The sequence below is a fragment of the Miscanthus floridulus genome, chromosome 7, assembly GCF_019320115.1.
Source record: "Miscanthus floridulus cultivar M001 chromosome 7, ASM1932011v1, whole genome shotgun sequence".
Lineage (NCBI taxonomy): Eukaryota > Viridiplantae > Streptophyta > Magnoliopsida > Poales > Poaceae > Miscanthus > Miscanthus floridulus.
In genome coordinates this window covers 107981760-108007008 of record NC_089586.1, presented here as the reverse complement: position 1 = coordinate 108007008, position 25249 = coordinate 107981760, and the positions used below count along the sequence as shown (strand labels likewise).

Genomic DNA, 25249 nt, shown 5'->3' with positions numbered 1-25249 from the left:
TTTGGAGGGTCTAGCAGTTTTTCGGTTTTTCGAGCTTTGCTAGTGGTGTTGAGCCCGTTGCCTCTTCTTGAGGGCTAGCTTTGTTTCACTTGGTTGCGTCGAGCCGTTGCCCATGTCTTTGGGGACCAAGTTTTGCTCATTTTCAAATGACCCGGTTCTTGGCTTTTCTTTGGCTTTTGGTCATTTGGGTGAGTTCTTTCTTTTCTCTTCTTCTTCTTTTTCTTTTGCTCAAGCTGTTCGTGTATTGGTGTTGACAATGCACTTATCAAGGGGGAGATTACGAATACAAGGTTGACAAGTACCCTTGTGTGTTCGTTTTGTGATGAGTGATTGTCAATGTGATCCACGAAGTAGGTTGAGTGGTGACTAACCCTACCATGGCGAAAGCTATGTGTACGACATGTCTTTTGACTTGTGTTGTGCAGGTGTGGAGCTCGGATGCGGTGGTCAACGGCGAGGTGAAGGTCAAGGAAAAGTACACATTACATGTATGTCAGGTCCAAAGTTCCAAACAAAAAGATTTGGCACGCTCAAACATATTATGCATGTATCAATTAGATCTAAAACAAATATTTTTTATTCGGCAACTTTTCTTCTTTATCTTATTTTATAAAATGATAAATAAATAAATAAATATATATATTTCAACCATTACCTTCTACGAGATAACAAGTCATCATAACTGTTAGATATAGTTAAATGAACGGCTCACAGTTATTCAGAGGTAAGCTAGACCTTTATATAAGCATCGCACAAGAGCTGTGAACCTACAGATACTTAGAATGAGATTAAGAACCTATTGAAACGTCTCAGTTGGGCCAACAAGAACGTCACGGTGCCTGGCATGGACTTGGGACTTGGCGCCTTGCCCAAGTGGCCGCTATATAGGCATGTTTGGTTGCCGTCCTTGCCTGGGCTTGCCTGCCACTCTGCCAGGCAAGCGATCGCAGCCCCAGGCGATCGAAATCCAACGCCTGAGGTCGCTGCCTGGCGTCGGAGCTGCCTGAGAGGCAGCAACCAAACATGCCCTATATCAGGTGAGCTCAGGCGCGCCTTCTTCGGCCTTCCCTCGCCCCGGTCCGGTTCGCATCCAACATGTCCACAAATGCTATTCGTAGACGTTAGTACGTTTTGCTTCAACCTACAGTAATTCACGACGCCATTCATGTCCGCGGCTGTCGTGGCCCCGCCGATCGACCGCCGTGGCAGCGAAGGCAATGGCAGCACCACATTTTTTCGAGGTTTGGATTTCCCAACGGTGGGGTGAATCTGAATCTGACATAGCAGACTGACAGAGGGCCGTGACGGATGGACAGGGTCAGGGATTATATTTATTAAGAACGTTGCGATGGTGACACTTCCCTTGCCTTGTCAGTTTCCTTCGCGTTTGGTTTTTGAACAACTCCGGATATATGCTTGCTCGTGACGATTGTGCAACAGCGTCACCGCTTTGATCTTTCCAGGTGGGGTGGTGCGACAGCGTGCACTGTCACGATTGTGCACTTGTTCCTCTCGGGAGATAGGAAAACGGCGTCACCGCTTTGATCTTTCCACGCCCATCCCTTGACGGGATCAGCAGGCAGCAGGCAGCAGGCAGCAGGCAGCAGGCGTTTATTTCCCTGATCGAGCTCGTCGGAAGCTTCGAGGGCTAGCGTGCGCGTGTTGCCTTTCTTCTCGCGACGAGCACGGGCGACCGCGGGAGGGAGCTAGCGCAAAGGAACCCGGCGGGCGGACGCGACGCCGCCGCGCTTTTAGTTTCCCGTGGGCGCGACGTGACGACCGAGACCGACGACGCCACTCTCTCTCCCTGCCGGGACGGACGAAGGACGACGACAGGCCAATCAAGTCGCGGACCGGTGGCGCCGCCTGCCCTTTCTCCATCTGCCGACCCGGTTTTCTAGAAGACGACGAGGCATAGCAGTTGGCTTCCTTCCCGTGCGCCTTCCATGTCCCCGGAGACGACTATCCGCGGAACGACGGAAGCAAGGTAAGGTCGCGCTCGCTCGAGAGCCAAGCTCTAAAGAGCTGATGTTTACTCGTCTCACGGGTCACGAGCGCAAAGGCATATCTCAGTCAGGGACGACGAAAAAGCATGGAAATGAGTTGCCTGGTTTAAAAATACACACGTGGTCGTTTCGTCGGCGAAAGATCCAGCATATAGTCGTGGGTCCGTCTACGTCTGCGTCTGCCCCTAAACAAGTACGGACGGAGTGCTCCTACTTCATGTTCCCAGCAAGACTCTGAATGTGTAGATGTAGCAAGCGGCACTTATGTAACAGAGAATTATGAACCAATGTTTTGGTCTATATGCGTCCAATCATAATGGATAACATTTGTAGATTAAGGGCCCTTTAGAACCCAGGAATTTCACGTACAGAAATTTTCCTACCGTTTTCTAAAAAAAAAACGTACACAAATTTCACAGGAATACGTTCAATTTCATAAAAAAACACATAAAACAGAAAAAGTTCTCGCAATCCAAAGGGGGTCTAAAAAGAAAAACAAGTCTTATCACTACGTGTCAAAAGTGTGGGCATTAGAAGTACTAGCAAGACTTAACATGACCGTACTCCATTTTTCTTGTTACGTTGTCTCTGCTAGTTTGTCCTAGACGATGTTAGCTAAAACTGAGTTAACAACCTAGATTAAGGTATGGTGGAGCCAATAATACTGTATCTACAATGCAAAGTTTTCATATATTACTGCTCAACAAATTGTCACATCGACCACTAGTGCATCTCCCTTTAAGCACTCGCGCCTAGCTAAGCACCTTGGCAACAAAAACAAAAGGCCCATAAAATAGTTGTACCATGTCGTTAGCACACCCTGTGGCATGTGCATACGACAAAGAGAAAAACGGTTTTCTTACGCAAGCACCAAGGAAACGGTAAGAAAAAGAAAATGCCTAGCATACGGGGTTTATGAATCAGGCCAGAGTTCCTCGCTAGTATCAAGAAGCATGATTTCTACTATTTATGATTGGCCGCCCATAAATTAGACAATTATTTTTTTGTGTAACAAAGGAACATACCAAAATATATATATAGTGATAATAATCACAAAAGAACAGAGGTGGCCTTGGTCCATGTTGGCCTCAAGGAAGCTTTGGCACCTACTCGAGAGTATCCAATATGTTCTTTCTTTGTATGATATAGCTCCGCGGCGTCATGTATATATGACGCGATTCTACTATTTATGATATTATCACGAAGAAATTTTTATAGTTCTAGACAACAAGCCATGCACCATATGCATTGCAAAATAGGGCGATACGTCAAGCTAGCTAAGGAGTTCAACAGTTCACACCATCGAGTCATGCTCAACGGCTTTTCTCCCCAGCAGTAAATATTGAATCTTAATTATTCGGCAACTTATATGTTTTTATGATAGTACTAATCGTAATTAATAATTACTAATTATGCGTGTCAATATTTGAAACAAGGCTTTTTTTTGAGTTGAAATGAAGAGCTTATCCAACGGACACCACATTACCACAACTCTCCCCGGCCTGGGCCGGTCCACAGTGCTACACGCCCACACGACGCTTCCCTCTGGCACAGGCCCACAGTGCCACACGACGCCTAATACCAGTGGCCTGTTTAGAACAGGAATTTCACAAGGATCGTTTAGGAATTTTTACAGAAAAAACACAGGAACGGAAAATATTTTCCGCATTCCAAAATAGGACGACCCGCTCCGATCCGGGCCATGCCATGAAGCCAACGCCGAATCAACTACCCAGTGACGAACGAAATCATGAGGTCTCGACGGCTCACCCAACTCCGAGGCCGGAGGTCCCGACCCGAAGCCACAAGCAAACGAAACGCCGATGCCGTCAAGCCGTCAAGCACAGCATCGCGCGGTCGCCCCTCCAGGCCGGCTGCCGCCGGAATCTCATCAATTCCTCATCCATCTCCTCCGCCTCGTGCCCACGTCCACCTGACCTGCCGCGAGCCGCCTGCTCCCTCCACCGCCACCTGCCCCCGCATCGCTTCTCTTCTCCGAAACGAAAAGATCCTCTCCTCTGCCTCCCTCCCATCGCACCCGCCCGCCCAAACGCACGCGCTCGGCGCACGCACGCCCACCTGCAGGCTGCAGCTGCCGCGTAGCCACCAGCGCCGTCGCAAATTTCGCTTCGCTCCGCTCCCGCACCCGCGCCCGCCTCGTCGTCAATCCGTCCACCCACCCATCTACCGCGCCGAGGGAACGTCCCGCGGCGGCTCCGGCGACGTACGCGGGGAGAGGAGAGGAGAGGAGAGGAGATGAGACGAGGCGCGACGGGGTGGGCGGCATGAGGTGCAAGAAGCACCCGTACCAGGCCGGCGGCGGCGTCTGCGCCACGTGCCTCCGCGACCGCCTGCTCGCGCTCGAGGCCGCGCAGAACGGCGACGCATCCCCGCCGCCGCCCGTTCCTGCCCAGGCCCCTCCGGTTCCGCCCGAGCCCCTGGCGTTCCCGAGGTCGGTGTCGCCGTACGTGTCCCGCAGGAAGTCGGACACGTCGGGCGCGCTCAGGCACCACCCGAGCCTGCTCTTCTTCCGGACGCCGCAGGTCGGGCCCGCCTACGGCGGCGCGTTGGAGGAAGGCGACATAGCCTACGAGTACGAGAAGCGGCGCGCCCGCAAGTTCTCCGTGCTCGCCACGCTCTTCGGCCGCCACCACCACCCCCACAGATCGGAAGAGAAGCATCACCATCAGCAGGAAGGCGGCGCCAAGGAGCGCAAGAAACATTTTTCTTGGTTCGCCGGGATCATCCCGCGCCGCCGCAAGAAGCAGCAGGCGGGGGCGGCGGCGGCCTCGGCCACCTCGCCACAGTCGGCCCCGCGGAGGCGCTCCTCCTGCCGCCTCGTGGTCAGCAACAGGGGGCTCTCGCCGGAGCGGGACAGCCACGGCGGCAGCGGCGACGAGAGCAGCAGCTCGCCCGCCGCCGCGGATACCCCGTGGCGGCCGTCCCCGTCCCCCATGCGGAGGACCCCCTGCCAGCGCCGCCAGACCAACAGCATGCCGTCGGGTTTTGCCGTCTGCCTCAGCCCGCTCGTGAGGCCCAGCCCGGGCCGCCGCCACCGCCACGGCGTCCAGCCGCCGGACCCCGGCTCCTTCTCTTGCGAGCTCCGGCCGTCGCCGCTCCACAGCCTCTCATCCGCCGCCTCCGTCACGCGCTGTCGCTCCAGGAAGCTCGCCGACGGCGGCCGCTTCCGGTGATCTTTGCTTCCATTTTCCTCCTTCCATTCCACCTTATCCAGATTACTAGTCCACTTTTTAGAATTTCTTTTTTCCTTTTTGGATTTATTACATTTTGCCTATCCGTGAAGAAGAGTCTGTAAGATTGGCACACCCAAACCAAGTCCAAACCACTCCGTTGACATATACTAGTATTACTGCTTGTCGGCCCAACATTTTGTGGCAATGTAACGAGCTGCTTGTACTGCTATCAAGTAACTACATGTTCATGTTTTGTACAGCTACCTGTGTAATCTCGAATTTCTTCTTTTGCAAAATCGAACTACTCTAACCCATGATTCTTTGGCCCTGTTTGGATACTCTAGCACAGCTAGAGGTTAGAGTTAGTTTCTAGCTCAGAACTAGCTCTGAACTAACTCTAGCCTAAGAGATGTTTGGATACAAGAGTTAAAATGATAATAAATGTGCTTTCCAAATCATTGGTGCGAGTAAAAGTAGAGAGAAAACAGTGGACCCCACCTCAAATAGCCCCAACTAGCCTAAATAATCACCTCTTTGGGGGATAGTTTTTTTAGGGTGGGCTAGTTGCAAATAACCCACTCTAGCCCTCCTGTTTGGCTACTTTAGGGCTAGTTGAGCTCCAACTAGCCCAAACTAGCTCTAACCCATGGATCCAAATAAGGCCTTTGTCAATGATGTTCGGATTAGAGTTAATGATGTCTGTGGTACATGTTCTATGTACAGAATTAAATGCTGCTGGAGATAGACAGCCTGTTCGGGAGGCCGTATCGTATCGTGGATTATTTTGGTGTGAGAGAAAAACACTGTTTCCGGTTGGAAATTTAAGAGAAAAACACTGTTCCCGGTTGAAAATTTACGATCATTTACGAGCAAACGAACAGACTGAGACAGATGGAGGAGAGAGACAGCATTCGCACGGAGATTGGTAAAAGAAGTTTCTTGATCGTTTTGTTTTGTGTCTGAATGAAAGAGTCTGAATCTGAACCCTATTTGGCCGATGAAAACGAGATTCTACCACTATACTAGTATATTTCAATTCAATTCCATTTGGTCAGAGGATTCACATGGCGGCAGGCAGCATATTGATGGTGGATGGATGCCCAGTCCCTTCATTACTCTTTTGCTGGTACACCAAACCATTCTATTCAATGTTCCCAACCCCTTTGTGCGTGCTGGAGCCGTTCACTTACCGCTGGCCTGCCTGGCCATTTGTTCATTCCAATTCCAATCCTTTCAGAGACACAGACAGGTGCAAGAAACAGACCATGGACACAACTCACAAGCAGTAGTACGTCTTCTTGAAAAGATGGGACAGTAAGATTTTCATGAAATACTCGCTTGAGCTTATTCAGCACTACTTTTCAATCATGAAATAATATTTTTTTTCTCACAACATTCAGCATAAACATCAGCGTAAGTCAAATTTCAGCATAACACTAATGGCAGACCGCAATTTGGAGGAGATTCTCCTCGCATTTGGGCCTCTCTTAGTGACTTCCGGGCTGTCCACGATGTGACAAATGTGTAATGACGATGATCGATGATGATGTATTCCTGTGGGTATTAACGTGACTGGCTGATGATGATGTGTGAACATACACACCAGTGGTGCCTTGTGCTGTGTCTCCGTGCTCCGGATCGACGGATCCCATTGTTTAACTTGCGCCTGGTGCCAGTGTGCCATCACCGTATCAAAGCACCAGTACTAATTGCTAAACAACGGGGGTTATCACAGCTCACAGATAGCTACTGCTACCAATACACTCAATATAAGATACTGTCGGTTTTGGCATGTTGTTGGGAGGTGTGGTTAGCTCGTGTTAAGCTGACCTGTTAAGCGTAGTTTATTAGAGGAAAAGGTTGGACTTTTCAGCAAAGCTTTGTTTTTTTTTTCCTATCCCCTCCGTGTTTGAAATGCCAGATACGCTATTGTTATCCCAAACAGACAGCAAACACATAGATTAAAGTTTGTACCGTTCCCAGCAAATGATTTGCTTAATCGTTGGAAATGTTGCTGCCGAGTTCTGATTGGTCGGGAGTTCCTCGGTTTCAACTTGTCTTGCGTCTACCCATGGGATGCTGAGATCTCTAGGAATTCTACGTAGGAGTGCTACGTATACGTACTCGTGGTTAAGGCTTACTCGTGGTGTCCTGACGCCTAATCATGCGGATTTGTGCGCAACTGGCTGCCGCTGCGAAGCGCGAAGTCAACCTGGATAATTTGGCCCCAGCAAAGCCAATCATCCGATGAAGCAGAACACAAATGTTCATATTGCATTGGACAGAGAGAAACTGAAGAAGCATCAATCTAAACCCCCAGCTTCATTGACAGAGAAAGGCAGACCATGAGAGACCAGGAGGATTGATCAGTAGCAATTCTACCTGGTGAACCGTGAATGAAAACAGAAACAGCACCGGTGGAGGGAGCAGGCAATCATGTCGCGCGCACTGCCGGACCGGCGGGGAGATTTGCCAGTCTGCCATGCCACTCGTGGAGCTTTCGTTTTTCGCTTCGAGATCACGCTTAATGCCGGTAGTTTTCGCGGGGACGCCGGCCCAGCTAGCCGTGACGGATGACGGACGTGAACGGGGGCCGATGGCACTATGGCAGATGACACCCCTCACCCCTGCGCTAGTGGTGGGTGGAGCGGAGGCGCGATAGCGATGATGATGGCCAGGACTCGGGCCTCGCCGGGCCCCGGGCACTCGGCTAGGCTGGGATCGGTTGCTCGCTACTAGTGCGGTGTGGCTGACCGGCCGCCGCCAGCGTGTTTGTGTCGTCGCTGCGGGCTGCAGCAGAGCCGTAACTCGCACACAACCCTGTTGCTCTAGGCTCTAGCTTCTCGTCCTCCCGTTCCGCCTGCCTTTTCCTTTCCAGGCCCCTTTCAGCTTTCAGGAGTGGTGGTGGGATTGGGCAGCAGGTGGCGGTGCCGGTGGTGGTGACCCCTGTCGGATCGGCCGGGTTGGCGGCAGATGCATGCAAATCCATCTGGTCTGGTCGATCATATCATATATCGCTGCTCTTGTTGTGCTGTTTTCCCTTTGCGGCCAAGGATAATTACTAGTAGCGGCACAGGGACTGCTTCCTCGCAACAAACTTCTGTTCAGATCTCGAGTTCCATGAACAGGTGATCTGGTGGCGAGTGTTGCTTATTCTTGCATGCAGCTCTATCTTTTCGGATCCAGTCTGGTTTCAAAGGAATGTTTCTCAGGGCAGTTCCAATGAAAAAAACTAGTAGTTTCTATAACATAGGATACCGCACTAAAAAAAGTACTGCTTTCCAACCCATGGTTTCTATGAGTAATAATTATTTTCTCTTTCTCTCTCCCAACTCTATCTTCTTTCTCCAATAGAAGTGCGACACGAGCTCCCTAGAAACTGGTGGTTTCTCCCCAATGGCGATTTCATGGTTTCTTGGTGCATTTGGTCAAGAGTAGACCTGATTTCTTCATGAAGAAACCATTTCTATGATTTTTGCTCTCTTTCTTCATTAATTACATTGCCATGTCAGCGTTTTGTCTACGTAGCAAATCATTTAATGAGGATAGAAACCATCATCAATGCACCATTGGGACTGCCCTCACTCGCTCGGGGATGGAAATGGAAGGAAGCGCCTGCCTGTCCCCGACTCCCGGTTTGAACGGGAGCAGAGTGGATGCGTCAACACGCGCCAGCGGAGGTGAAGCGGATGGCTCGTAACTGCGTTCACAATGAACCGAAGCCGCTTAAATGAAGTGCCGTTAGGACTTAGGACCATCGTCCGTGGTACTCTGGCTCCGTGCTAGCCAATCATGTGTACTCCAGCTTCTAACTGACGCAGGACCCAAGCGTGGTGTGCACAAGAGGATGGTCAGGTCGGTCACAGGGCTGACCTTCGCGGCGTGTCAACGCGTAGTGTCATGAGTGCATCTGTCAGTTTGTAGGGGGTGCTGACCGGTGAGGTACTGTCAAGTGATCCGTATTCCGTTAGTCGTTAGATAGATTCGGCCTGTCTGCTGGTTGGTTTTTGGGTTGGTTTGGCCTGACTAGTGCTGGTTTGGTGCGAGAGAAAAATATTGTTAGTTAACTGGTTTGGGCTGGCTGAAACTAACAAGCGAAGGCTGACTAAGGGGACTAAAAGGATCATGGGCTCATTTGACCCATGAACGCTATTGATGCTAGAACACGCCGTCACACGGTCACGTCACATGCTGGCATATGGCTCCTTGCTCGTGCAACCTGGTTTATGCCCTGTTTTTTATTCATTATCTGCTAATAGTTAGCTGGCTATTTTGTGTTAATAGTTAGCTAATAGCTCATATCTAATATTAGCTACCTATTAGCTGAAGAGTGTTTGGATGTATAGCTAATAAAAAATGCTACTAAGATAACTTTAGCTGTTGTTTTCTAATTTGGTTCAACTAGTGAGACAGTTATTATCTAGATGTACAACTAATAATTAGCTATTTTATTAGCTGAACCTGTTTGAATCCGAAAGAAATAACTATTTACATATAGCTATTATGTATAGGGATCCAAACAGGGCCTTGGTCGGTTTTTGCAACCTGGCCTAGTCAGTTTCAACTCAGCTTAACCTGCATTGACATACATGCATCCGTCAGTTTTGAACGCTCACCTGGAAAGCACCCTATCAGGGCAAGTGCAAGCCAGTGTCCTAAGCTTGATAGTTGATAGGTTAACTAGGATGTCTTTAAACATCATCAAGATGAGGAAGAAGAACAACGAGGGGTTTGGTTGATTTAATAGGGTGTAAAGTGTAAAATGAAAATGTAAAATAGATAAGTGGTCCATTTGGCACAACTCTAGCTCAGAGATCTATGTTAGCTCTATAGTTTGTAAAATAAATTCAAGTGGTTTAAGTATTTTCATTGTAAAATATAAACGAAATGAGTTATGTAAATACACTTAGGACATGTTCGCTTGTCTTATGAGCCGTACTATTTCAGCGAACGAACAGTGTTTTTCTCTCACAACAAATCAGCGAACAGTACTTTCAGCCATGGCTTTTTAGCAAAGCAAACAGGGCCTTAATATGCCTGTAGCTATCCAGGATTTCCTAGAACTACAGGTGATCAGTTCTCCCAGACAAGACCTAGATTACAATTTTATCAATTGGATATCCTCAATTCAATTTGTTATGTTCATATTTATTTATATAAGATGGAAAAAGGTCTTACACCATGTACAAGTTGAATTCCTTAAATTGTGTCAAATTACAACTCCAACTCAGATTGATTGACAAACTCAGCTAAGCCAGTTTCCAAACCCGGCTAAGTCAAGTTTCTTAAGCGTAGATTCTCTCAATGGTCATAACTCCCTCGTTCAGCGGGTTGCACGTATAAATTTCATTCGTCTCGATGAGAACTACGCAATAGCGAAGTACATATTACGATTTGAGACTTCACCTAGGCCCGATCGCGCCTCCATCGACGACGGGAGCCGCCGCCGCGGCCGCCACCAGGCATGCCCCCGCCGGATCCGGTGCTGGGACGCCTCCGAGCGCTCCCTCATGGGCCGCGCCGCCGCCGACGTCGGGAGCCACCGCCGCGGCCGCGACCGAGGCAACCCTCACCGGACTTGGCACAGGGGCGGCTCCATCAACGCCCTCACCGCCGCCACTGACGTCGAGAGTCACCACCGAGGCAACCTCCGCTGGATCTGGCGCTAAGGCGGCTCCGTAGGCTCCATCAACGCCCTCGCCGCCACCAACGTCGGGGGCCGCCGTCGCTGCCACCAACGAGCCTGCTGCCACCGAGGTGGTGAACCTAAGCGGCGGGCCCCCAGCTGCACTGTTGGCGCCTTCGGCCCTGTGCCTGCCCCTGCAGCAGTCCAACGGGCCTAGATCTAAGGACGTTCGACCTGTCACCAGGGGAAAACCCCCTTCATCCAGCTCGAGACGCAGCTGATGGTGGAAGAGTCGCTGGTGGTTGTGGTAGAACCACCCGAAATAACACAACTTCAGAGGCGCTCGTCTTCCACCAAACACTAAGCACCCCTAAAGCAAGCTACATCGGGTGTATTCCGTCGAGCACACCCCAAGGGAAAACTCGAATAATCCATATTTTTCCTCTAGGATCCAATAATGAGAACGAATTTATAATACTTAGTCCATTTCATACAACCATAGTTCTTAGAAATACATTATTACAGTACCAAGTTTAGAGCGCAGAAACTAAATAACAGAATTAAAATAAACATATATCGATAATATACAAGGATCCATCTGTGCCCACTAGAAGAATCATTCACACAATAGCTACTCCTCAAGCCACACCTGCAACATGGGTAAATAAACTCTGAGTATACAATATACTGGCAAGACTTATCCGACTAGTGGAAATAATTTCCCGACTCCAAGGGATATGATAAGCTTTATGGTTTGCTAGGTTACTTTTTACGGAAAGCAATACTAATAGTGAATCCTTATGTATGTTTATTATTAGCAGTCATAATTAGTTCATTATCTAACCATTCTATGTAAGCATATGTTCTACTTTCAAGCAAGAGTTGAGTAAATAGTTTCATTTCACCACCTTTTATCTTTTAGTTCTTACTACGGTGCTAGACTGTAGACAAGCCGTACCGGATTGCCTAACGATTCACGAATAAATGTGCCCAGCTAGGTACCTCGAAACACACGTCCTGCTTATACCCTAGACACAAGCAGGACCAACCCACCACTCTTCTGTCAAGGGGTCTAGGTCTTCGTCCAAACTTGGACTTCAAGCCCCCACACATGAGTCCCGGACTCACTGTGGTGCTTAGACCTCCACCATCCCTGCATCCAATCAGTCTGTCCGAAAAGAGCCAGAACCCACGACAAGAGAGCAACAAGCCTTTCCTACTCCCATAAACAAGTATGTGCTCGGAATAATAAGTCTGTGACTTGCCTAGAACCCAATGCAACGGTCGGTCCTTAACCGACATGGATAGGGAAAACAATATAACCAAGCTCTGTCCCGTTGGCTGCAGGACACAACCTCTTACACCCACCAATACCCATACCATATCCCTGCCCGGTCTCCATTTTTCTTTCACCATTTTATTATGAAAGTGATAATAATAATCATCTATTGTGAGTAACGGTAGGTTACTAACGCTACAAAAAATCCTAAGCATAGCAGCTACTCGACCTATGCTAGTAGGACTCATAGGTAGGTATATCTATGCATCTAGTTTCCGTAAAATGCCTGTAATGTAAATGCACATTATATATATATCTAGTGATCATTCAAAATAAGGGTTATGCATCGGGGCTTGCCTTGGGCAGGCGGGGTGTCAGCAAAGTCAGTCGCTGGTGGCTCCAGAGCTCCCTCCTGTACGAGAATCTCCTTCCCGTACTCTTCAATTACCTCTTCATACTCCTGCTCGCCGGCAGTCATGAACTCTACCATCTCGTTATCTACATGCATGAAATAATGATGCAACACTTAGTAATACGGCAACAACAACTCTTAAAATAAAAATACATCTACCAAGCCAACTCTAATGACTACGATGCTAAGCTACCCATTATTCCTACTAACAGGTATGAAATATTTCATGTATTATCTTAGCAACTAAAGGCATCCTTATTCTTATTACCGATTTAATATATATACTACAACAAGGAGTACTTAGCCACCATATTTCTCAACCTATGCTAGGGCTACAAAAATTACAGTGAGCACATAATAATCTAATGAACCTACTGTAAAAAATTCATGGCTAAAGCTATTACCAATTTGCAACAAAAAAATCCTACAATTATTAATCTAAATAACCTTAACACTTCCAAATGATTTAATAGACCTTAGCATCAACACATACATATATAAACTAACTATACTATCAGGTAGACAACATTTTTAGGAACTTAACAGAATTTATTTCACAATTTTTGGATACTTATATGAATTGATATTAATTTCCAAAGTTCAACTTAGAATGTAAAATGTAAAGCTATTTCTACCTTCTATAAAAATGAAAAACGAATTCAACTCGCGTGGCCCACTAACGAGCGGTGCGGCCCACACACGCACACACGCATGCACGCGTGACCCATCCACGCGGAAATGGCCTATGACGGGGAGGCCCACGCGTGCCGACACTTTTGCAAAAACACCCCCACTCTATCTGCTATTCACATGACTACTATGCGGCCTATTCCTACAGTCGACACTTAAGCAAAATAGCCCTCGAAACAACTCTTCTTTACAACGGTCAGGTGAAAGCTCTAGTTTGGTTTTGGTGAATTGATGAAACCCTAAGTACTAACCTAGTTTATCAAAGTGTTCATGAGATAGGTAGCACATTCCAAGTGGTGAAGCAAGCGAAGATCATAACATGACGACGGTAATGCCATGGTGATGATCAAGTGCTTGGACTTGAAAAGAAGAAAGAGAAAAACAAAAGACTCAAGGCAAAGGTATAAGTGGTAGGAGCCATTTTGTTTCGGTGATGAAGACACTTAGCGAGTGTGATCATATTTAGGTTCGATAGCCGTACTATTATCGAAATACGGTTATCAAAGTATCACTAGATGCTCTAACTCATTGCATATGCATTTAGGATCTAGTGGAATACTAACACCCTTAAAAATGTTTGTGAAAATATGCTAACACACATATGCATAAGATGATACACTTGGTGGTTGGCATATTTGAGCAAGGGTAAGAAACTTCACCGGCGGACAATCCGACGGTGCCACCGGCGCACTGTACAGAAAAGATATGGTTTCACAGAATGAGTCGGACGCTGGCCTCAACTGGACCGGTGTGTTCGGTCAGTGGAAGCAGTGAAGACGCTGGCGTTGGTCTTCGACCGGACGCTGGGTCACTTCATGAACAAACGCTGGCGGGGTGCGTCCGGTCCTGCTGACATGGTAGTGCACAGAGGAGATAGTGAGTGACCAGACGCTGGGTGAGTCCGATCGGGCATAACCGGACACGTTCGGTCGCTAGTGGAAGCTTATTGGAGATGACCAGATGCTAGGGTCCCGCGTTCGGTCATGATCTAACTGACGCGTCCGGTCGCTGCTGGAACCTTACTAAAAGTGACCGAACGCTGGGGTCCTATGTTCGGTCATGGCACTGTGCTGCGTCCAGTCATCACTTGATCGTTGGGATCAAGCGCTTAGTATTTGAAGAGAGGGATGACGTGGTAGCCATCCATTGACCGAACGCTGGCAGGGTGCATCCGGTCGATCTGACCAGAGCGTCCGATCACTTCGAGTTGTGCCCAGTGAAGGGGTACATCGGCTCTATTTCAAGGGGGCTTCTATTTAAGCCCTATGGCTAGCTCTAGCTCACTCCCTTGGCTATTTGTATTGATATAGCAACCTTATGAGCTTAGCTAAAGCCCTCTCACTCATCTCCATCATAGATTCAACATCTTTGTGAGATTGGGAGTGAATCCAAGTGTATTGCTTGAGTGTTTGCATCTAGAGGCACTTGGTGTTCATGTTTCATTGCGGGTTCACTTGTTACTCTTGTTGGTTGCCCGTCACCTAGATGGCTTAGAGCAGCGAGGATCATCGAGCGGAGGTTGGTGATTGTCTCTGGCTCCAATCATGGTAATTGTGAGGGGTTCTTGACCTTTCCTCGACGGAGAGCTAAAAGGTACTCTAGTGAATTGCTCGTGGCTTGTGTGATCCGCATCTTGTGTTGGTTGTGCGGCATCCTATTGAGGGTGTGGCGTGTGATGCCAATTAGCGCGTGAACCTCCAAGTGAGTGAATCGTCACAACGAGGACTAGCTTGCCGGCAAGCAAGTGAACCTCGGTAAAAAATCATTGTGTCATCATTTGATTCTGAGGTGATTGGTCTTTATTGATATTGATTCTTGTGATTGATTGGTTTATTCCTCGACTCGGTGGTATAACCATCTTGCTCTCTCTCTCTTTGCATTACCACAAACTAGTTATCAAGCTCTTTAGTATAGCTAGTTGTGAAAGCTTGTTAGTTTGGTTAGTGTGGCTCTTTAGTTAGCCTTTGAGAGCACACTAACTTAGTGTAGTGACATATCCATTGTGTGGTTAGAAACTATAAAAACTAGAATTATGGTAGGTGGTTTACATTTTTAGTAGGCTAGCGCAACACTTGCTTCGCCTCATAATTGTCTAACCTGTTTGTTAAGTGTTGTTGTAGAAATTTTTAATAGGCTATTCACCCCCCCCCCCCCGCGTGCACCGGTGTGGCGGCGATGGCATTGGGTAGCCACATCGGCCAACTGAGACCCGCCCTGACCCAAATAGCGGGCCGATCAGCACCCTCAACCCTAGCGCCTACACTAGCCAAGGTTATAGGAGCGGCGGAGCTCGCGGAAGTGGCGACCACGACGCGCGACCATGCGCGACAGTGGTGCGACCACGTTGGCTAGCCATAGCCACTGCAGGGAGAGCTAGCTAACGCTAAAGCATCCCTATCATACCCTAGTTGTGGCTGTGGTGATGGTTTGGCTGAGGATTCCCTGAACCGGGCTGGCCATGTGCGGTGGTGGAATACGGTGGCGCACTATGGTGACACGGTCGTGTCAGCAACCAAGGCGAGCCAGTAGCGACTAGGCTGAGGTGTGTGGGGTGAAGGAAAGATCTAGGTGAAGGTAGTGGTACAACAAATTGGGCAGTGGGCAAAGGTAGTGCCAAGCGCAGCCTTAACGGCTCGCCAGGGCAGAAACGCCAAATTGGCGCTTGGCCGGCCATCATCAAGGCTGCGGGTGGCACATGAGGTGAGAGGACAAGGGAGCGTAGGTGCGGATGAGACGAATTGAATAGTGGTGACTTATCTCTGGCGCACTCGTGGGCGCAAGGCGATGGCGGTGGCAGCGAGAAAAGTAGGGGCACGCGGGCGGATGGGACGGCAGCGGGGCTCGATCTGGATTCGACTGGTATGCATCTTGGCGGGGTACGGTTGCCATGACCGAGGGACGGCAGCGAGTGCGTCGGCGACAGGCCATGGCCCATGCGCTGCAGCGCCATTAATGGCGTAGCGATGGCATGCATGGCCACGTGCGGAAAGCATCCACCCGGCGAGGGAGAGGCAGCACAGTTGAAAGGTCCTAATGGCTAGAGGGGGGGTGAATAGCCTAATAAAAATTTCTACAACAACACTTAACCAAATGGTTAGACAATTATGAGGCGAAGCGAGTGTTGCGCTAGCCTACTCAAAATGCAAGCCACCTACCATAATTCTAGTTTAGATAGTGTCAATTCACACAAGATCAATGACACTACCCTATGTTAGTGTGCTCTCAAAGGCTAACTAAAGAGCCACACCAACCAAGCATGCAAGCTCTCACAACTAGCTACACTAAAGAGCTTGTCAACTAGTTTGCGGTAGAGTAAAGAGAGTGATCAAGAGGGTTATACCGCCGTGTAGATGAATGAATCAATCAATCACGAAGATGAATAACAATGATGACCAATCACCTCGGAATCAATGATGAACATAATGATTTTTACCGAGGTTCACTTGCTTGCCGGCAAGCTAGTCCTCGTTGTGGCGATTCACTCACTTGGAGGTTCACGCGCTAATTGGCTTCACACACCAAACCCTCAATAGGGTGCCGCACAACCAACACAAGATGAGGATCACACAAGCCACGAGCAATCCACTAGAGTACCTTTTGGTGCTTTGTCGGGGAAAGGTCAAGAACCCCTCACAATCACCACGATCGGAGCCGGAGACAATCACCACCTCCGCTCGACGATCCTCGCTGCTCCAAGCCGTCTAGGTGGCGGCAACCACCAAGAGTAACAAGCGAAACCCACAGCGAAACACGATCACTAAGTGCCTTTAGATGCAATCACTCAAGCAATGCACTTGGATCACTCCCAATCTCACTATGATGATGAATCAATGATGTAGATGAGTGGGAGGGCTTTGGCTTAGCTCACAAGGTTGCTATGTCAATGAAAATGGCCAAAGATGTCAGCCACAGCCGGCCATGGGGCTATAAATAGAGCCCCAATCAAATAGAGCCGTTATACCCCTTCACTGGGCAAAACGCGCTTTGACCGGACGCTGGCCCTCAGCGTCCGGTCGCCTGATGGACGCCACGTGTCATCGCCTTCAAACGCTGTTCATCAGATTCCAACGGTTATGACGCTGACCGGACGCTCCGGTCAAAACTGACCGGACGCTGAAGCCCCAGCGTCCGGTCGTTTCCAGTAAGCTTCTCGAGGCATGTTTTTTCGACCGGACGCGTTCGGTCCACCTTGACCGGACACAGACCAGCGTCCGGTGCTCAACCCTACCCACTGTGCCGTCTGACAGCTCGACCGGACGCAACCCTTCAGCGTCCGGTCGCTGAGTGACCCAGCGTCCGGTTAGTAGACCGACGCCAACATCAATTCGATCAACTCCATTTCAACTCTAACTTCTTCACCCTTACTCCAATGTGCCAACCACCAAGAATTTTGCATCCGGCGTAATAGAAAATAGACATTTTATTTTCCCGAAAGCACCTGTGCACATGTGGTAGCATATTTTCACAAATATTATCAAGGGTGTTAGCACTCCACTAGATCCTAAATGCATATGCAATGAGTTAGAGCATCTAGTGGCACTTTGATAACCGCGTTTAGATACGAGTTTCACCCCTCTTAATAGTACGGCTATCAAACCTAAATGTGATCACACTCTCTAAGTGTCTTGATCACCAAAACAAAATAGCTCATATGGTTTATACCTTTGTCTTGAGCTTTTTGTTTTTCTCTTTCTTTATTTCAAGTTTAAGCCCTTGATCATCGCCATGCCATCACCATTGTCATGCTATGATCTTCATTAGCTTCTTCTACTTGAAGTGCGCTACCTATGTCATGATCACTTGATAAACTAGGTTAGCACTTAGGGTTTCATCAATTCACCAAAACCAAACTAGAGCTTTCAACAGTGCAGCGCAGCGCAGGCGTGCAGATGTGACACGATGGCAGCGGCAGTGACATGGCAAGGCAGAGCAGCCATATGGCAGCGAATCGGCTAGGGCGTCGGGCCCGCGATGGCAATGGCACCGTGCGGCCAGGCCAACTGGCCCCCAGCATCCTGCCAAGCGTGGTAGTGCGCGCGCGCGCGTGTGTGTGCCTACGTACATGCGTCGGACGAGCCGACGCTGTGATGCCGTGCCGCCGATGCACGGTGATCGCGCCCATGCGAGGAAATCGACCGATAGCATTTTGTGCATGATTTTTAAAGCGTTCAAAAAATCTAAAACGTTGATCCAATCGCCAAACCACCTTTGCTATACTTAAGAGGGTATATTAGGCTACTAAAACAAGCCATAATACAACACCACTCCTTAACCCAATTTCTCTACAAAAAGTACCAAACATAGCTTTGTCAATCAGTTTTCAGACTTAAGAAATCGACAAGTCTTGAGTTGGATTTGCTTCAAATTTGATTTCCAAGCTATTAGAAATGTTAGCTAGTGATATCATTTTTCGATCGCAGGTATTTCATTGTCATCTATAAAGTTTGTACTTCAAGCTTTATTCAAGTGTCACATATATGTTCTATAGCAGTTTTGCTTAATAAAAATTGGTTTTAAACCCTAAGTGATATAACATGACTATGGAATTAACTTTCGTTAAGTATTTCCGTTGATCGTTTTGAGTCACGGAACTTGATATACACTCTATATTACATGCATTAACACATAAACATGATGCTCATGACATATTTTAGCAAATGATTTATAGTGTAACACCGAGGGTGTTACAGTGGTCGTCGTCGAGGATGTCTTGGATGATGAGGATGAGGATGATGATGTTACCGACGAACCTACCCATCGTTGGCACCGCAGATGTTGGGCCCTGCAGCCGCGGCCACCTCCCTTTGTGTGGATGTCGGAGTCGAGATGGGCGCCCCCTAGATGCGTGCGAGCTCCATGGGTAGGAGCTCCACCCTATCACCTCTCGCCACACCTTTCTTCCTAGTGAAGTAGTCTACAGGTAGATCCAAGGCTCTATGATGGATGGAGGACTCCGATGACTCTAATTTTGACTGCACGTCCTCTGCTGCATAGTCGCCGTACCTAGAAGCCACTTGTTGGGCCATTAAGGTGATGGCCTCGCCCGTGCCTGCAGCGCCATGTGAGGGAGAGGCTCTGCCCACGTCCGGTCGTCATCACCAAGAAGAGGCGGTGGTAGTGTCGTCGAGCCAGTACTATGGACACCGACGGTCCTCCAGCGATGTCCCTACACCCGACTGCTAGGGTGCCCGCGCACCAGTGGCTCGGCCCACAGCCGGTCATGCATTGTCCTGTGCACCCGCGCCTCGGCCCGCGGCCTAGGGCATCGGCGCTTAGCGGTCGCTATCGTCATTGTCGTGAGCCAGGCCCTAGGTTCATGATGAACACTAGGCGACCTCTAACGTCGCTGCATGTCCATCCTTCAGATGCACTTCCTCGATGCCATGTTCCTCGAGCGTCCGTGCCTGTCGATACCAATGGCTTCACACTTGTTCAAAGCCATCGGCGCTGGTGGCACCATGCCCCGCCTCACCCTCATCACCAGCGGTCGGTGCCACCTTCGCTCGTCGATCTCTACTTCAACTATCTGGCTAGGGACCACATCACTGCCCGGTGTACCTTCCCATCCTACTCCCTTTTCTACCGCAGCATGGAGCACCGGGTGTGGAACTGCAAGCATGGTTGCTCGCCCCGGCGCCTCTCCCCGGACCTAGTGTAGGAGCCTCCAATACGCGGTGCACGGCGTCGTGCTGCTAGAGGCAACCATGGTCGCTTTGGCTCGTGCCCGTATTGGCTCTGTCTTGGTCACCATGGCAAAGATGACAACAATGGTGGTGACGGCTAGGAGGGTGTGCCGGAGCCGCAGCTTAAGCCTGGGTAGGACAAAACTTTTCAACAAGAGCCATCTATCATTATCGAAGAGATTGTCTGTCCAGCCCAACCGTATATCAGTCCTTCATCGTCTGGGCCACGCAGGCAGTGCCTACTGCTAAAGGGGGCGCAACGTCACCAACACTCATCACATCCATTGTCGTCTTGCCCCTACCAGTCACCTGAGGCCTCCCATGAGTTTGAAATTCAAATTCTATCATGGCCTCCACCCACCACTTCCATGGATGGATCCGATGCTTTGTGTCTCTGACTTGGACGCACTATTCATGCACAACAAAAGTTCATAGCCTTAGAGCAACTGTTTTCAGACTTGGAGCCAGACATGGCGTGGCAAAGTATCCCTCCACAGGCGTCTTGGGCATCAGGGCTATTAACACACACAGATAAGATCCGCAAGCACATGGATACCGATGTAGCTTTCACCCAGAAGTATTCCAAGTATCGTATCCACAGGGAAACATGTGAGACTAACTATGATCTAACTTAATAAGGGGTAGCAACAAGATTAGGATAAACAGGAGCATAAAGAGGATAACTAAGGTTCTCTAATTCTAACTTGGGTAAGCTATGCCTTCTATTGTTCAACTAGGTATATTACAAGAAAAAGACACCAGCAGAGGATGCTTTCCTTTATAACCGGGTCCTACTTGGCCAACAAACAGAAGGTGGACTACAAAGGATCAACGATGCTATATAGTACTCAACAAGGCTATATAGTACTGATGTCACACACGCGATCTACCATCGCTCCAGAATGCAGGGTGCATCCACGAGTAACCTAAGTCTAAGCACCACACTTACACTCACGATTGATACTTTACTCCCTCTAGTGCAGAAATAAAGTACTCAAAAGAGTCATGAACCTGATGAACAATATAAACACAATGCTTACTTGAATCAGAAGTTGATTACCAGAGAAATCTCAAAGACAAGCTCAAGTAAAACTTGGATCTGCTAAAGTACAAGACGTAGAGAAGGCGCCGATAGGCTAGCATCTCCTCCAAACTCTTCCCTCACTCTCCATCTCACTATTTCTATTTATAAGACTAGATCCTATGGAGAACTAATCTTCTCTTGATTGTTGGCTTGATCACGAAGATATGAATTTGGGTTTCAGGGGTCTGCTGAGGGAGGGGGGCAGGGGCTGATATATATAGGCCGGAGCATCAATCCTGAGCCCTCGAATCAAATTAACTTGAATAAATAGTGAAGAGTGGATCTCAATGGCGGTGGGGAACCGACTTTTGAAGTAGAGGCTGGCTGGTGGGATCCACAGACCGGCCACATATGGCAGCCCCTCGGGGTCTGCTTCCGTGGAGAGCTTCCTAGAGTCTTTTAGAATCTTCCCACGCTGTTTACATGGTAGAATTTCGTAATTTCCTTTGACGAATAGGTCCCTCTTGACGATTTTCTGGATAAATCCTGCTGAAAACACAGATTCACCCAAACTCATATAATTTATTAGTTTAAACCCCTATACCTATATTTGGTGATGGAATTAAGTATAAATATAGGTTATGTTGACGGTTTATAATTGGTGCTAGTGACCGTCAATAAGCTCCCCCAAGCTTACCTTTTGCGAGTCCCTGAGCAATGCTAAACTCAACAATGGATCAGGACTTGCTACAATAGTTTCATGCGTCAAAAGTACACATGCATTCAATAAAAAATTCTTCTCTGGATTAGAATAAACTGATCTGACTTTTAAACTTACCCATATTACTGTAACAGAACCGACCAATTATATGAAATTAAGTAAGAAAATCATCCGCCAGAGCAGACGATTTAGCAAACTTAAGCCCGTATAACCCGATAGTCCATGAAATCACGAAGGATTTCAAACCAACTCACATACCAACCAAGATCGTAATAAGTTTAGTGGTCACCATCACATATTACATAAAAGTTCGCATCATAGATACATCAGAGTTTAAATATAGTTGTTACAAAACGAGTTCAAATAGAAGTAGCGGAAGCCATTTGTTCAAAACCACACACACTCACACAGAGTTCAAATACAGTGCTAGCTAATGATCATCTCCAACAAAAGCATCAGACGAGATATAAGGAATGACCATGCCCATGGTCCTAAGTATCACCCATCGCAGGATAAAGGCAGTTGATACAGTAGCCGTAATACATCTGCCCATCTGCAACAAGTGGGAATAAAACCCTGAGTACGAGAAGATACTCAGCTAGACTTACCTGACATAACCGAAAATAAGATGACACCAAGGATTATGAAGGGCTTTATAGTAGGGTAGCTGACTCATTTGCAAAAGAGGCATTTTTAGCATTTCAAGAACCTTTCCAAAAGCATTATTGTCAAGTTAATTATTATTAACCTATCGACTATATTTACACCTATACTAGAGCAATTATGTGATTAAGCAAATAATGATAACCAATTATCATTAACAACTTCCATAATGTCATATTCATTATAACTGTCCACTTGTTCCATTAACATTACTACGATGAAGTCACTCAAGTCAAGTGCTCACTATCCAGGAGCGATGGCGATTCGAATCGATTCCTAACCAGCTGGTGATTTATTTCTTACACAAACCTCACTCACCTGCTAAATTGAGGTATTGGTCACCGAGTCAACTATCCAAAAATCTCGAGTTTGCCAGGAACCACATGTACCCGGGGGCTGACCGACTGCACTTTGGTCTTATCATCTCGCCCCCGTGTCCTACCACACCTGCTCCGGCACAGTGCGCTGCGGGCAATCTACTCGGCCCGAATAATCTCCCAGCTTCGCGATCGAAAGATACTTTATTCGGCCAGCTAAATGTAAGGCATGCGTTCAACATGATGAGGCCCAACAACGGTCAGTCCTTAATCGACACAGATAGAAAGCACTACAGTCCAAAACTCTATAAGTCTCCATCCGGTCTCAACTTCATTTAACACTTAGTTATACCATGACTACATAGTTATCCAAGTAGATCCAGGTAACCACCTATAGCTCGCAGGTGACAGGAAATCACCCGACTTCTACCGGTCTAAGCCAGCTAAGTATTGACTCGACTACGGATACCAGGGTAACAAGGATATAGTATAGCAAAGGTAGACAAGGTATAATGCAGCAATGGTTGCAAACAACTCCTGAACATAATGCATTAATTAAAGTAAAGCATTTAATTAATAATTGCAAACCGGGGAGAAAATGCTCCGGGGCTTGCCTCTCTCGAAGGAGCTCGGGCGGTGATCTGGGCACTCCAGAAGTTCCTCAACGTCCTCCTCGTCGGCTTTGGTCACTTCCTACGGCTGCACCTCGGGCTCCTCGGGTATGACGACTAGGCTCTCAGTTTGCGATCCTGTATGATGCATGTGCGTAAGTGCTTATGCAAAAGTGCATCGGATGAAATGAACACAAGGGATATGCTTGAATGCAAGGTAGTCAACATCATCCAAGAACATATACTACAAGCACATGCCATCTATTACATTCTCTTCTACTACTAACATGCTAAGTTAACACATCTCATTAAATGCTTCAAAGATACACCAAAGCTTCACTAATTTCTTAATCATACATAAAGTAACATTTGATTAACCCTAGTTAATAATAGGTTTGAATAACAACATCTATTTTTATAGCTCAGAAAAATCTTAGAAAATTACCATAGCTCAGTACTACCCTAAGTAGTCTACCATCAGATTTTTATGGCATTTGGATGAGTGGATTAGCCTACAAAAAAATAACAAGCTAGGGCTTGATTATGAACATGAAAATACTTTGTACTATGAAAAGTGTCAAACAATAGATAAAATATTTTTCCCATGTTCTACACAACAAATAATCACTGTACAAAAATTATCACATGCATGTTTTATACAAATTTTGCTCTCTAGCAAAAATAACAAAAATCGGCCATTAAAGGCACTTGAACTACACGTCATATTTTTTCTACAAGACATGCATGGCATATATTTTTCCTAGGAAGTACATTACACAAGAAGAATAACACACTTGGAATCATATTTTTCTGATACTTATAGGATTTATTAACCATTTTTCAAGATATCATCAATATCAAGAATTAATTAAAGCTCTACAGAAAAGTATCTCACAAACGACATGCAATATTTTTATCATGTAGAGGTGACAGGGAACCTAGCAAAATTTGTTTCAACAAATTTGGAGCCAAAATGAGTACACAAACATTTTCCAAAGTATTTAATAGAAATCTGAAAATTCATTTCTTAATTCCTTTTCAAAACCAGCCGACAAAAAGGCTGGGTGCACCCGGTGCTGTGCACCCGAAACTTCCACCGGTCACTGCAGCTGGGCCCTATGGCCCCATGGGTCAGCGACCCAAGAACAGGGGAGGAGCCCCGCCGACCGGTGCTCACTGGCGGCGAGCTCTCCCGGTGGCGCAGTCGGTGCCAGCATGCAGACCACGCCGAGCCACACTAACTGGGAGGGTGGCGTTGGCCCGGCAGCATGACGGACCATACGGTCATGGCAATGCACTCGCCGGAGAGGAAGGAGGCGGCCAAGCTCGGCTCTTACCTCGACGACGGTGGCCGCGAGCGAGCGCAAGAGAGGTAGGGACCCTAGGCGGAGCTGCTGGCGGCGGGAATCGAAGGAAGAAGGCGTGGGAGGAGGGTATGTCGCCGATGGGGCAGCGGCGGCGTTCGGTGGCGAGAGCGGGCGCGCGCTGCTGCTGTCGCTGCGTCTGAGAGAGCGAGAGGGCAAAGTGGGGCGCGCAGCGGGGGCAGCAGATGAAGGCGAGCGCGTGGAGGGCGAGGCAGGCCAGGGCTGCCGCGCGACATGCGTCGCCGGCGTATGGCGACCACGGGGCGAGCGCGGAGGCAGGCCAGGCGAGCGGGCCAGCGCGGAGCGGGCGAGCGAGCGGCGGGCATGGTGGCAGGCCGAGCCGGCTTCGGCCGTGGGCCGAGAAAGGAGGCGGCAGCCCGCGAAAGGAGAGAACCTTTTTTTTTAATTCTATTTTCAAGAAATTTTCAAATACCAGTTTTCAAATATCATTTTGAGCAAGAAAATGACATCTTTTGAAAATGTCCAAAAAATAAAAGTTGCTTAGAATTTAATCCTCTACAACTTTACTTTAGGGACCAACTAAAAATTTTGCATAGATTTTGAATTGGGAAGCAAAAGCTAAATAGGGAGAATTTTTGACCATTTTCAATAAAGAGTTCAAATGCATATTTTGTCAAAAGCTTGAATACAAACTTTGC

The 25249-nt window shown here is 48.0% G+C and overlaps 2 protein-coding genes across 2 annotated transcripts; one reads left to right on the top strand and one right to left on the bottom strand.

The window, feature by feature from the left end:
- The first annotated feature begins 3733 nt into the window (after positions 1-3733).
- Positions 3734-5491, top strand: LOC136464194 (uncharacterized). Its single transcript, XM_066463153.1, has one exon. The coding sequence runs from the start codon at positions 4292-4294 to the stop codon at positions 5198-5200; it is 909 nt and encodes a 302-aa protein (XP_066319250.1). The 5' UTR covers positions 3734-4291; the 3' UTR covers positions 5201-5491.
- Positions 5492-10602: 5111 nt separating this feature from the next.
- On the bottom strand, positions 10603-12595 carry LOC136466025 (uncharacterized). The gene is made up of 2 exons (XM_066464537.1): positions 12524-12595; positions 10603-11121 (listed from the first exon to the last, which is right to left on the bottom strand). Exons 1-2 carry the CDS (start codon positions 12593-12595, stop codon positions 10603-10605), a joined length of 591 nt encoding a protein of 196 aa, XP_066320634.1.
- Positions 12596-25249: the final 12654 nt, after the last annotated feature.

Excerpts from the sequence above, each read along its gene's own strand:
- LOC136466025 (XM_066464537.1), bottom strand. The coding sequence starts at position 12,595 with ATGGTAGAGTTCATGACTGCCGGCGAGCAGGAGTATGAAGAGGTAATT. Across the intron at positions 11,122-12,523 it reads AGTACGGGAAGGAGATTCTC|CGACTCTTCCACCATCAGCT; the intron begins GTACAGGAGGGA and ends CACAACCACCAG.
- LOC136464194 (XM_066463153.1), top strand. The coding sequence starts at position 4,292 with ATGAGGTGCAAGAAGCACCCGTACCAGGCCGGCGGCGGCGTCTGCGCC.